The sequence below is a fragment of the Ammospiza nelsoni genome, chromosome 3 (genome assembly GCF_027579445.1).
Source record: "Ammospiza nelsoni isolate bAmmNel1 chromosome 3, bAmmNel1.pri, whole genome shotgun sequence".
In the NCBI taxonomy this organism is placed as follows: Eukaryota; Metazoa; Chordata; class Aves; order Passeriformes; family Passerellidae; genus Ammospiza; species Ammospiza nelsoni.
This window is the reverse complement of record NC_080635.1, coordinates 30618778-30633051: the sequence shown is the minus strand read 5'-3', so window position 1 is coordinate 30633051 and position 14274 is coordinate 30618778. Positions and strand designations below refer to the sequence as shown.

At 36.1% G+C, this 14274-nt stretch overlaps 1 protein-coding gene across 1 annotated transcript in view; it reads right to left on the bottom strand.

Annotated features, from left to right (window-relative positions):
- Positions 1–4783: 4783 nt before the first annotated feature.
- Positions 4784–14274, bottom strand: part of KIF6 (kinesin family member 6) — a 156796-nt gene continuing 147305 nt past the window's right edge. Inside the window, exons 20-22 of the mRNA XM_059467441.1 lie at positions 10868–10957; positions 8316–8422; positions 4784–5527 (exon numbers count right to left, since the gene is read on the bottom strand). Of these exons, the coding sequence (XP_059323424.1) occupies positions 5511–5527; positions 8316–8422; positions 10868–10957 (214 nt within the window). The 3' untranslated portion in view covers positions 4784–5510. The remainder of the gene's footprint in view (positions 5528–8315; positions 8423–10867; positions 10958–14274) is intronic.

Below are 14274 nucleotides of genomic sequence, written 5' to 3'. Positions count from 1 at the left end.
TTTTTATTCCATTCCCAGAGCAATGATATGGGTAGACAAGCCTGGGGTATTGCACTAGCAGGGCTGTCTCTGCTGGGAGATCCAGGTGTCGGTTGTGTTGTTGGTAGGACCCATGCCTACCAGGCCAAGAGAATGCCAGCCTACTGGGTTTCTGGAATGGATGCAAACTATGGAATTGCACACAGCTGTGCTGGGACAAATTTTCTCAGTTGAAGTAAATTTCACAATTAAGGGTATGAAACTATATAATATAAATGAACAAATACAGCACATAATCAGATTTTTTGTCCCCTTCTGTTCTTTCAGTCCAGATCAACAAAGCATGCCAGTTGACAAAGTTGGCAGTATAAATTATGCCTTAAGAAAAAATGTCCACTCAGACTTACTTTTGGGATCTTAATTTTCCAAGGTTTTGCAAATTGAGTCACTAACCTCATCAAAGTATGCTTATTTCTATAATATAGTACTTCCTACTGGTTTGGTTCTTTCCCCCTCTAGTGTCAGGCTGCAATATAGGAACCAAATAAAGCCAGAATCTGTTCAGCAGCCCAGAAATGATGTCTTGCCACAGGAAAAAAGAAAACCCAATATATATATTTTGAAGTAAACTGAAGACTTATGGTTTTTGTGTGAGTTCTGAATCTGGAAGAGAGAGTTCAGCATGGCTTACCACATCAGAAATTAAATTTAGCTTCCAGGTAAAAAGACATCATACACAATGTGCTGAAACAACAATACTAGCAAATCACTTTTTATGATATGATGACAAAGCACACTCTCTAGTCTTAACTTCACTTGTTGCTTTTCTAATGCTCTTCTGATTACAAAATAAAAAAAACCTGAGTTCACAAACTTTAGGAATAAAAAATGCAAAATGCAAGAACTTTTTAATAGCACCTGAACGTGGAAGTAGACTGTTCTTCCAAGGTGCTGCTTTTCAGCGCTCCCTGACAATATAGAATGTAAGAGTGCCTCTGGTCTCAAAACTAGGGAATGACTTCTCACAAAACATATTTTGAATCCAGGATTGGGCACAATCTCCTTGATTGCTCCTTCACTTGTCTTTCTTCCTCAGTGTGACTGACCCAATAGGATCCAGCTTTTCCCATAGAAAATCTGAGACATTCTGGAAATGACAGATACCAAAATGACATCCTGGCTTACAATATACATAATAATCACTTTTCATGTGTTACTTGGAGCAAATCAAAGGATTCAATGTTCTCTAAATGCTTTACCTATTGTTCTTACAGCCCCTAACAAATCTTGAATATGGATAGATGTGAAATAAAAGATAGGCCAAAAAATAAGTGACATGGTTTCCTCACTTGTTTTCAAAAGCCAGAAAAAATACCACTGTGATCAGAAGTATTATTTACATCAACACAGAAAAGCTGTTTCTAAATTAAGTAATAAAATAAGTCGAAAGATATCTTGACTGATCCTGTTATTATCTAGCTTCTGATGGAGAATGATTTTTGGACTAGTTCTTCTGGTAGAAATATCTCTGTACAGAACTAGTTGACAAAGTGGATGCAAAGATCTGGGGATTCATTCTTTCATGTACTAAGCATTTCAGCCAGAACAGTTTCTACAAGGAAACACTGAATTATTTTAATTAGTTTTGCTCTTTGAATGACTTTTAAAATCTGCACTGCAGAGAAGAATTAAGGAAATTATTTTAGAACCATATTAAATATAAATAAGAGAACCATTGAATTTCTTCAGGCATGACAGTTTAATTTGCTTGTCTTATAGATGGGATTTCAAAGCAAACATTGAAGGAAGTAAGAATATTAAGAAAAAAAATAAGAAAAAGATTGTTTAACATTGATTAAAGCAACAATAAAAGTGATTTATATGAAATAAAATGAAACCAGTGGTTTGATTGTTGTGGTTATTAAAAATTCACTTTGAAAAGACAAACACCTTCTATATAGAGCTACCAAATATGCTGCATGTAACAAGGCATTTCCAGATGTTCATCTTCTTGGCATCCATATTTACCAGCTGCATGTTTGCAGCAACATTTATAAGATTTTAACATTTTATTATGTTGAAGTGCTCTCAGTTTATACTAATGACATAAGATACTTGCATCCCATGATTGATTAAACAGGTAAGAATATACTACATTAGATACTTACACTGTTACACCTGTGAACCTCATTACTCCTCTTCAAAGCTTCTTTTCTTTAAAAAACACAGGAGCGACAGAGGGAGATTGAGTTAGAGCATGTCCATCTTCCAAGAAAGAGAAACTCAACATAAGGCTATGCCATTTTCTTCTTGGAGCTCTCTGGAAAGCTGCAGTGGCCAGGAAGTAGTGAAATGCCCAAGCCAAAACCTGGTTATCTCACGGGTTTCAGTAATGGAGGTTCAGACTGTGTACAGAACCCTGGCAGATTCAATATAAATGAGAACAGATCCTTGGCCTTTATTATCATCTGGGTCATATCCCAACCCTCCCAGAAGCTACAGTGCTGTAACGCAGCAGAGGACATGCATCTTCTTCTGAATGTAACTATATAGAAGATTGGAAATGTGTTGAAATAAAAGATGAGATGATCCACAATGCCTGGCATAATTAATCCCAGAAATATCTGTGTGGGATCTAGCATTCTAGAGCTACTTCCTCAAGAAATCCCCACCAAAAAAAGAAAAAACAAAGATATTTGTATTTATTCTGGTTGCAGATAATAAATAAACAAATAAATATGAACATTGAACCCAAGCCAACTAGATAGCATGTGAACTGACTGAATTGAGATGTGCATGAGGAATGCCATGCTTAGCAATGCTGTTTTACAGGTGGCCTAGAGAGGATTCAAAACCGAGATAAATGTGGGCCACTGGTTGTTTCTTCAATGTAGCAAATGCTTGGGTTATTTCAAATTAATCTTAAAGTTATATGAAGAGAGATTATTAAAAGAAGGAATTTTGCTTGTCTGTGGCCAAAAAACAATTCTTGAATCAAAAAATGCTTTCAGAAAACGACACAGACTTTAGATAAGAGATTCAGAAGCCCGCCAGCACCTGACGAAAGGCAATCAAATGCTGGAGCTTGGTTTTGACAGCGTGGCTTGTGCAAGGAAGAGAGATAATGACAAAATGAAAAGTTTTGGCTGGACATAAGGGAAAACCTGTTTGTCATGATGACAGTCAAACATTAGAATGAATTGCTTAGAAATGCCATGTGGTCTTCATTCTTGGAGGTTTTCAAGAGCATTGAACAAAGCCCTCAGCAGCTTGGTTTGATTTTGTAGCTCAAGCTTTTTTGAGGAAGAGGAGGGATTAAAGATCTGCTGAGATAATTTCAACCTGAATTTTCCTGTGAACACAAAACACAATTTTTGAAGACAGGAGCAGTTGTTTTTATAAAAAAGAGAATGCTTTATGCATTAGACTATTATTTACTAAATGAGCTATCTTTTTTTCCCCACATGATCTTATGAAAATTTTCAAAATATGCAAGAAAGACTTTCTATTTTTTTTTTTTATGGCTTTATATATTTATACTGCTTTTTATTACTGGATGCAGTTTTGTCAAAGATCTTAAGCGCCTGGTATAATCTTAATCTTAGACCATTTTGCCAATCAGGTACTACTTTGTTGACAGTGATTGAATTTTACACCAAATTTATAATAGAGTAAAAAAAGGCTAGAGAATTTTGAAACAGAAGAGTAAAGAATTCTTTTCTCTCTGTGAGTGAGATGTGTGGCAAACAGAGAACAGAATACTGAATTATCAAGCAGTAGCAGCATCACATAACTCATACGAAGATAGCACTGAGATCCTTCTTTTAACTAGCTACTTAAAGCCATTGGAAATGCTTCAATGTCAAAAGGAAGGAGATGTTGGACCAATGATTCCCTTTCAGCCACCTTCAAATAAATTCACCACAATGGGTATTTCACTGGAAACAAAAAAAGGTGGTTGCTTGACCCAGCAACATTTTGTAACCTGTGGCTCTTCTCCAGCTAGCAATGCTGAATGGCAGCAGGAATGTGGCCTGCTCTCCTCAAAAAAGCTGCATGAACAATAATGCAGAGCATATTTAATACAGTATTTATATATAAAAGAGTGAGAAGAAGAAAAATAATGACAGACATAAAAATTTTGGAAGAAGGACATTTTAATATAATCTCCAACAAAGCAGACATATAAAAGGGAGAAGGCCTGTGGATTTTTCAAATTCTGACCAAATCCTTGAACTCTTCTCAAAGCAAGAGTAGATCTGACTTTTATTTCAGTTTGCACATACTAAATTCTACTAAAGCTTACCAATTTATATGGTATCAGTGTTGACTTTGCAGAAAATTAAAATGCAAAAAAGGTACAACTTTAATATTTTTTAACTGATTGCATATTAATTGTTAATTTGACAAACATCTTCTGTGGGTTTGAACACAGCAATTCACCATTTACTTCTGTATAATTATGAATTTGACAAAGAATTAAGTATCAGCATGTATATAAAGAAATATACATCCTTGAGAATGTGACTTCTGCCAATATATTGTTTTATTTTTATGTGACCAACCCATACACTTCTAAATGCATGACTATAAGATTATCACTAGCATGAAAAATGACAGCTTCAATATGGTAGTATGTCTATCTAAGAGAAATAGATTGTACTTTGCATTGCAATTTTGATTTTAATTTGATGTGTAAAACAAATTGTTTCATAACTGGATATTATGCAATAAAATAGTACCAAGTCAATAGTGAAATTACATTGCATATAAGACATAAATGCATTTAAATTTTCACATCTCATTGGTGTTTCAGAAGTATTGGCTTTGTTCTGTTTAAAGCCTATTTAGTGTAGTTGTTTCTTCTGAAACCTGTGTATTCTGGGAGGGAATGAATTTGTACAATATTTAATCCATTCTGCACAACATTTAGTCCTTTAAAATAAGAAGAAAACAGGTGGGAAATTTTGAGCTCTAGAATTACTTTCTAAAATACATTTGGTTCTTTATTACAATGTGATCTCAATATTCTAATAATCTGATATGAAAATTGTTATTCCTTGAGGGAGAAAAAATCTCAAATGAAATTTTATGGATTTTTGTAACCCATTCACTGTTATTGAATGGATATCTCTTGATGTTCAATAGGTATAATTAACAAAGCCTCATGTGAATCAATGCAAAAAAACCCTACCAGCAGTAATAAACCTTTTGCAGATTAAAGATGCATAAGAGCATTAAAACATTAGATAATTTTAACATTTAGAAATGTATAATGAATTCTCATAAACAAACATCTTTGGCAAACTCCTGATTAGTTGTTTCAGTTTTGTTAATCTTCATGCAAGGTGAAGATACTGAGTGCAAATACTCAAATATCTATTGTCAGAGAAATGGATTTTGCTGTCAAAGACAATTAAACCTGTACATCTGAAGTACTTACTTGTACCTGTTTCTAAACAGAAGAGGAAGGGAAAGAATAAAGGTCTCTCCCTGTTTCTAAAAGGAAATAGTGGACTCTGACAAGAATTTCATTTGTTCCTCAAACCTGAAAGGAGAAAAAAAAAATACATTAGACTACATTTCAGGTTGCATTGTCAGTTTTAAAACAAACTTCAGAAAGACAAAATAGAAGAAAGAAAAAAAAATTCCTTTAATTTAAATCTTTAAAGACACAAAAATAATTCATCTACTCTGCTGCATTTTCATTTCTCTACCCCAACACTGAACATGGCATCAAAAGCATGTTTGCCGAGAAGCCCTTTTCTAAAAAGCTTTCCAGTGTAGTTATTACAGTGCTCACACAATCCCAGCAAGACCCTCTGTATGTACCTGCTTTAATTCTGCTCTGTTTAGAAAGCAAATGGTAATAACCCACAGTCCCTGAGGTAATCTTTACTGAGACCTCTCATTCCCACCTCTGCATTACTGTCACTAAGGAAATTGAGCATTCCCATGCTTTCCATTTAGGAAACTTATTTTCCACTCTGTTGGCTTCTGCACACATCCCCCCCCTCCTAATGTATAGTAGGGCCCCAGCTTGCTTCTAAGATACTAATACAACAGTTTGAAAGGGTCAGGATCAATAAAGGAAAGAGCAGCAAGGATGTTGACAGTTTTTAAGCCCAGCAGACTTTGGCTTGGCTGACCCTATGCTTCCTCATGCTTCCTGCAGGGCACTGTGTGTGTAACAGCCATGCAGAGAGTGAATACATTTGCATGCAAATGTAGAAAGGATTGTTGAACATCTCAGTTGAAGAGACTTTGGTAAGGAAGTGACAGAGCACTGAAGGGGGACTCAGCACACTTAGATTCTGTGTGGAAGTGTCTGACTCAGCTTAATGACTCTGGACAAATAATTTCTCTTTTGTTTTTCATATGTTTGAAATTTCTCAAGGAAAAATTATATTACTGATGACACAGTGTTTTTCTCTCAAAGTTTGAAGTGAGACTACATTCTTCTTCTACTTTTCCTCTCTACCTAACTCTACATCTGAGAGTTTTATTTTGTGGGGGTGGGAATGGGGACATCATAGCCCCCATCCCTGTCCCCTAAAAGAAAACCCTCTAATTCTCCTCCTTTATCTTGCTAAATCAGAATTTACAAACTTTATTTGCTCAATGGTTCATGCTATCAGCAGCTCCATCCCTTAAATCTGGAAGGTTTTGCCTTTCCTTACATGGAAGAAAAGCCTTTTTTTATCTGCTAGGTTGACTCCAAATCCTTCTCAGAACTTGCTGCTGAGCAGTCTCTTGTCTGTGACACATCAGGTCCCTACACGTTTGCTGAACTGATATAGCCTCTTTACATTTTTATTCTCCTGCTCATACTTAGCAATTTGTTGAGTCATCCAGCCCTGCACTACCAGGAAGATCAAATGATACTCCATTTCTTTTTCATCTACTTAGGGCAGCTCATCTTTTCTGACTGAAATTCAGAATAATTTAAAAAGTGTTGACTGTCCTTTGTTCCACAAGAATACCCTTTATGACTTGGGGTCTAAATAGTTGTCAATGTTGATAATGTCTAGTCCCTTCTGAAACTGATGGATGATGCCAGGTGATAGCCATTGGCTGAAAACAATCAGGATGGAAAAGGCATTTGAGAGAGACATTCTTGATATGGTGTGATTTAGGAGATGATGATAGGATAAGACGTGCTCTTGTTAATTACATTACTCTACATCACACATTAAGTTAGATTTGGGCCTTCTGAAGGCCTGAAATATTTGTTGTAAGACATTTATCTCTAACCTTCTTTTGATGAGCTGCCTATAAATCCAGTTTAATTTCATTTGCAAAAGAAACCTGACCACAGCTTTTCTAAATAAAGACAAAAGGGATCCCAAAGCCTAAGTGTGCTAAATGTTTGCTTTGGATGAGTGTAGGGAGGTTGTTTTTTCAGCCAGTGTGTGTTTACCTGACAGTTTTCTGATAAGTAGTGTGATACCAAAGCCCCACTTTGTGACAGTGCTAACACCATCTGCCAGGTGCAGATAGCTTGTTGAAAAATGCTGTCGTCAGCACTGAAGTGCTGATGGAAAGTTATTGCTTCAGTAACCACTAACATGCTCATATTCTGTCTAATTAGTTGCTGCCACTAAAAACTATTATTCAGGGGGAAAAAAAAGGCACAGGTCATTTTTCTTTGTCATAATAAATTTTAGGTTACCTTGGACTGCCACTGTTGTTTATTTATTGCTTTCTGCTTCTTGCCAATTTTACTTATCTACACTCTAGGGTGAACTTTATTACCTTCCTATGATTGCTCTTGGTACCTGATTCGATGACAAATACTCATAGAAATTTTCATTAGACCTTGACATAGTGAAATACCTGTTAAGGATATTTTCTTTTCCAGGCACAGTGGGCCAGTTGGCCTCCTGAGGCAGGGGTACAGTGCAATCATTTGAGTTATCTTTATTTGGTTTCAACTGTTACAACTAAATTTGTACCAGATGAAAACCAGAACACATGGTTTAAAGAAAATCTATAGAGAAAAATTTGGATCATCAAGGAACCACATTCAAATGCATTTGCTTAAGGGTAAAATAATATACTGTGCAGGTTGCACAGCCATGTATGCCCCAGACATTCACTGATGGTGGCTTAGTAAAACAGAGAGCCTTCATAGTTTTTCACTGCAGCATTGAGCCACTTAAGAAATACATGTGAAGAACTTCAAGTGTTTAGAACGGATGAGAACATAATGTAATATAACTGAAGCCAGAATCAGTTTTCACTTGCATCAGTGTAATGTGGACTAAAGCTATTTTGACTTCAAAATGCAGTACTGGAGATTTTGGTTTGGCTTTCTATATTTTGGCAGGATTTACCTTTCTTCTGGAGGATGTTCTGTCTTGCTTTAATGAAAGCTAGGATGTCAGCATCAGCCTGGCTGTCTCCAGTCAGAGGAATAGATGTACTTGAACTTGGTGGAGTCCTGAAATAAGAAAGCATGCTTGTCAACTCAAGGGAGTAAGAAGGTTAATTTTTCTGTCTCCTCTTTTTTTCACCATAAAGGATTTTATTTTTTAGATGCATTGTTAAATATGGCACAGTTTAGCAGAGAATTGATCTCAGGACTTCTTAATGGTCTTGTGTAGGTTCCTAAGTTTAGCCACCATCTCTTTAGTATGGGAAGGCTACTTGCTTATCAGCTATAGACCTCTCACAAATGGTTAAGAATATTGTAGTGCTGAGTCAAAGACTTAATTCCCAAGTGGAAAAGCTTAGTATAGTGAGTTTACCAAGGAAATTATGCATGTGACTATGCCATGTGTTTGCTTGCTTCAGGCTGTTATACATCTGAACAGATCAATAGAATTTTTGCCTACTGTGGGGGAGTTAAGTTTTCATACACAGACGTAAACAATCATGTGGTACTCAGGACATTATTGAATTTGCAGGGAAGTGCCCCGACGAAGGCAGGAATGATGCATCTGACTCCATGTTCTCAGAAGGCTAACTTATTACTTTATTATATTATATTATATTATTTTATATTAAAGAATACTGTACCAAACTATACTAAAGAATACAGAAAAGATACTAAATGCTGAAAAGATAATAATGAAAACTCATGACTCTTTCCAAAGTCTCGACACAGCTTGGCCATAATTGGCCAATGAGTCAAAACAACTCACACCAGAATCCAATGAAACAATCATCTGTGGGTAAACTATCTCCAAACACATTCCACATGAGCAAAACATGGGAGAAGCAAATGAGATAAGGACTGTTTTCCTTTTCTCTGAGGTTTCTCAGCTTCCCAGGAGAAAAATCCTGGAAGGATTTTTTTCAGAGAATTTTGCTTAAGGGTAAAATAATATACTGTGCAGGTTGCACAGTAGGAAGGAATTTTTTCAGAGAATGTGAATGCCACAGGACATCTCCTGACAGACCAAATCCTTTGTGCTGCTGAATCTCCAGGCCCAGCTGAACTCATGTACCTATGCTGTTAAATCATTGACTTATGACTGTTTTTGACAGATGCTCTGGTGGTGTAAGATGATGTAATACAATGAAGCTGTTCTAATCGGTTGAGAAAGCTAAGAATTTTCACCTGCATCTTTAACCTTATGTAAAGATTGGGAGAGGAGAAATACAGCAACAAAAAATTACAATACAGAAGGACAAGGGGAACTGAAGGGATTTTTTTTTTTTAATCATACCTCTGTAATTATAGTTATTTTCACTGTTTCATACTGACTGCAGCAGTAGGTGGTTTCTATGACTGACCTACGCAGCAGTGTAATATCCTTGTCTTTGTGCTACTAATTAAATTCTCAGTTGCTGAATCAGTGAACCAAAATGGAAAAATAAAGAAGAAATTACTCTGAGCTTAAAACTCCCCTATTTTTATGTAATTTACAAGGTAATCACAGAACACCAATAAGGGACTGTTCTTGATTGATTTTCATTTACTTAGCAACAATACAAAAATTAAAAACCCACAGTATATTGAGAAGGTACTCTCTAAATTTCATTTTAGCTTCTATTTTTCTTCTGCTTTTCTTAAATCCAAATGCAATTTAAAACATTAGGTTTTGGGGGATGACATTTTCCACGATTTTTTTCTACTCTAGAAATTGATTGTTTTGGAAAATGGAAGAAAAAAAACAACCTTGTGCTTTCTTCTTACTAAAGCAGTTGGAAAAACAGTAACTTGACCATATTTTCCTAAGGGCATTGATAGCCAGAACTGTTGAGCACAATAAGAATATAACTCTCTCTTCTGGAAGCAGAGTGACTTGGCGTAATATTTCAGCAGGAGAAAAGAACTTGGAAATAAACACGCTAGAAAAAACAGAGAGGCTCAAAACCCTAGTAGTTTCTGTTAACTTGATAAGCTAATTTTCACAAAGCAGTTCCTCTTTTGAGAAAACATGACATATAACCTTTGCCAAGCCTGAAACTGTTGCCTTTTTATTTTAATAGAATAGTTTGTGGGAGGGAGATTAAAAATATTTTAAAGATAAAATCACAAGTATGAAAAAATCTCTGCCTAGTTCCTGCATTCTACAATTCTTCAATACATACACACTGATTTCTCTTATTTTCAAATGTTTTTATTTACTCTTTCATATTTCCTTTCTCTGAGAAGGCTGGGAAGGCACAGTCATGAATATTCATAAGTTTATAGAGGAAAAAGCTTCAGGCCAAACACGAAACCACCTTTGTAATACTGATGATGCAGCTGATTGGTGTAAAGCTATGTGGCAGCCTGCAGTTGGTTTGGAAGTTAGAGGAAAATCTGCAATTTGTAAAATTTTTCATTTTTATATTTCAAGGAGACTGTTTTTGAATAGATGGATGGAGGATTGTGAAGGCATTATATTATTTTGTACTTTGCTCTTCCTCTGAGAAGCCAAGGTATAGTTCTTACCTTGTTTTTAAAGTTGGGCTACCAGAAGTGACTGAATTGTTTTTCACAGGTGGATCTTCATTAGGGCTCTCTCTACTGGTGTCTGCAAAACTGAATGGGAAATGAAGAAATGAAGGAAAAAGAAGGAAATAAAAGAATATAGCCCTTGTGTAGGCAATATTAATACATACACTAACTAACTACAAAGAAGATGTTTTTCAAAATTTTTAAAATCTATATAAAACACTTGTTTACTGAAAGAAGATTTTCATTTTAATCCATATGATGATTATGTTTTTGTAGAGAATGTGGCTATGAAAGAATGACGAATACCTTCACAAAAAAATATACTTTTATTATTTGCCTTCTAAGCCAGACTTGTAAAGCACTTTGATATATCCGATGTACAGTTTGTAATGGTATATTTAGCTCTTAAACTGAGTATTAGCCAAGTGAGGCCCTTGCTCATTTTCTATTCTTTCTTTAGTCAGGCAAAGTTGTTACCAAAATCAGCAAGAGACTGGGTAAAAACTCAGTGAGGACTTTGGGATGGGGCTTGTTGATGATAGCCAAATATATTGCAAACAGCTGCTGTGCATTCCTGCCTCTGCAGATATCATTATCAAGGAAGCTCACTGTTGGGGAGACGGTTTTCCACCACTGGATATCTAGAGACTCTCTGCTTTTCTTGGGAGTTGCACATACTGCCAGATCCAGTGCCAATCTTAGAGTGGAAAAAGTAAATTACTCAGTGTAAGGATTTTTCCAGTAGATGGCAGGATTGGCAAGTTCTTGCTTTTCTAACTCTGCAGTAGTTTGTTCATTGTTGGCTGATGAATTGATATTTCTGGCAGAGAACTTGAAAAGGGAAAGAAATTTATTACTAAAATTTTATTGTGTTACAGTGTGCCAGGTTCAGTTTTGCAGCAGATACTGTGACCAGGAGTATAAGTCATTTTCAGCTGAACAGCTCCAGGTTTGCTGAATGATTCTCTTTAACTCCTCGAGTCCCACACCATTCACACCTGCCTAATTCAACTAAAGCAATATCTTATTTAATGTCAATAATATTCTGTACTTTATTACATCTACATATTACAAGAGCTAGAAAGGATGTGTGATGTTATTACCTACTATGTGGTTCAACAATATCTGGGAACCTTATATTGTCATTCTGCTTTTGGATTTCCTGAACATTTTTTCCACTGATTTGGCAGTTCTTAAAAATGAAGTGATTTAGTGTTTTAAGTTCAGTTTTCTAAAAGGCCTCTGTGTCTGTGCCCTGAGATACTGAGGCATCCAAGTCACATAACTGAGGTTTAATAAATTGCTCCACATCAACTGAACCCTAGCAACCATCCCTGACTCTATTCTTAGCCTACAACAAACATAAAGTAATGTGACTTAATGTGATTCTTTTTTATTGCTTTTTTAAAATTAAAATAAGCATCTTTGCTTTCTCTTTGCCATGCACAAGATGTATAATTTTACAAATACTGTGAGTCAACTGAAGTATTTTAAAGTTGCAGTAGTTTACCTATTTGAATTCTTTTTTTCCATTGTAAAAAAAAAAAAAAAAAATTGCCCACAATTGTTAAATCCCCATTTGAAAGAGATTTGGATTTAGACAGATTAAAAAAACCCCAAACCCTATATACTAAGGTATGGCATGGTTAGAACTCTAGGGATGTCACTTTCTTGTACATTTCTGGACCCAAGGACAATATGGCAAAACTTGCCTCAGGGTGCTCTGGGAGAATTGGCACCCACGGAAAGCAATATTAAAAAACCCACTTAGACTGAGTGGGATGATGCCCAAAATCAGGAAATTAACGTTACAGCACTTAGAGATGGACCTTCATCTCCTATCCAGTGCCTGTGGTGTTGCAAGCAGACATTTTTATTGTGGGATGCAAACTGTTATCCTGCAAGTTAAAGAAATTTATAACGAAGCTTGTAACTATTTTTTTAAATGACTCAAAATTCTGCTTCCATGTAAGACATTAGCAATTAGTGTGCTAATCAAATAAATGAGTCCATCAATTTGGCACAACTCAAATCCATCTCTTATATCCTAGAGATTTCTCTGATTCCTAGGCTTGAGGGATAGTCAGTATGGGGATAACTTGAATCCTTCATACTGAAGCTCTGATACTGACATTGCAAGATAAGTTGAATCATAAGGGGACAAAAGAGTGTAATTCTGCTGTGCAGTGGTTTGTACATTCAGATACAACTAATTCCTAACCTGTTCTTAGAACTCAGGACCCTCCTTATTCATCTGAGTGTTAGATGCTGTTCTAGTAATGCAAAAAATTTAGAAATGTTCTAGGTAATGCTTTAGATTTAATGGCAAGTTATTATGCCAGCATGGGGTGGAGGTAATAATACCCCTCTCTGTGTGACCAGCAGGAAGGACTGGACATCTCAGGAGGCTCCAACAAAGCCAAAAAAAAAACCCTGCCTGACACACTTTAGTGTGATAAAAGTCTTCTTCAAGCAAGGGGTTTATCCAGAGATCTCTAGAGGTGCCATTCAACATTTCTCTAATGTGCAAACAGGCGTTTCCGGATCACATTTTGGGTTTGGGTGGACGTACAAGGTATGTAAGTCCTGTGTCTGTCTGTCACCCAAGCTTTAACCTCTAACATTTTTCAGCTTGTTTTGACAGTGTATGATTCCCATTTTCATTCTCAATCTATCTGATTTTTCCATGAGTTGAATTTAAGAAATCTCAAAGACTGTTTCCTGACAACTTCAGTAAAATTCCAACATTTTCTGGAGATTAAAGATAGTCTGTCAACTTTATATGTCTGTTTGTTTTTATAACCTGGTACCTGATGTTTCCCCCAGTGGATAACTTTCTTTTTTGGGGCAGTTTCAGGGGGAGAATCCTCTGCTGAGGGTATATTTCTCAGCCAGGCATGGGGCAGGGGTCATAGAGATGAACACAGGGTTGCAGCAGAGTTTCCCTTGCTGCAGGAACCCAAGGAGCAGAGACAACTGACCCATGGACTGATCAGCTCCATCAAGTACACAGGGTACAGGAGCTGCAGAGATGATGCATGTCATGGTATGAGTGCTTAATTTGCCAGCTGAAAAATAATGGCAAATCAGGTAGATTAAAATGGAAATTGAAAATTTGAATTGAAATTGAAAAATTGCACAATTTTTCAATTTCAATTGAAATTGAGAAATTGTGCAACCTCTGTAATGTTAAAAAACCCTCAGCTGCAGTTGTCCAGTTATCTGAGTTTTGGACATGAGGGGAACAGATGTTCAGTGTACAGACAGGAAAGATTCAAGCTGTTAAAAGCTGAGCATTTTAGTAGCTGGCTACAAAATTAAATTTGGCCTAACTTGCAAATTCATAGATGTATTGTTCCAGTTGTTACCAAAGAACATGAAAACCTTTGAAATGTCACTAA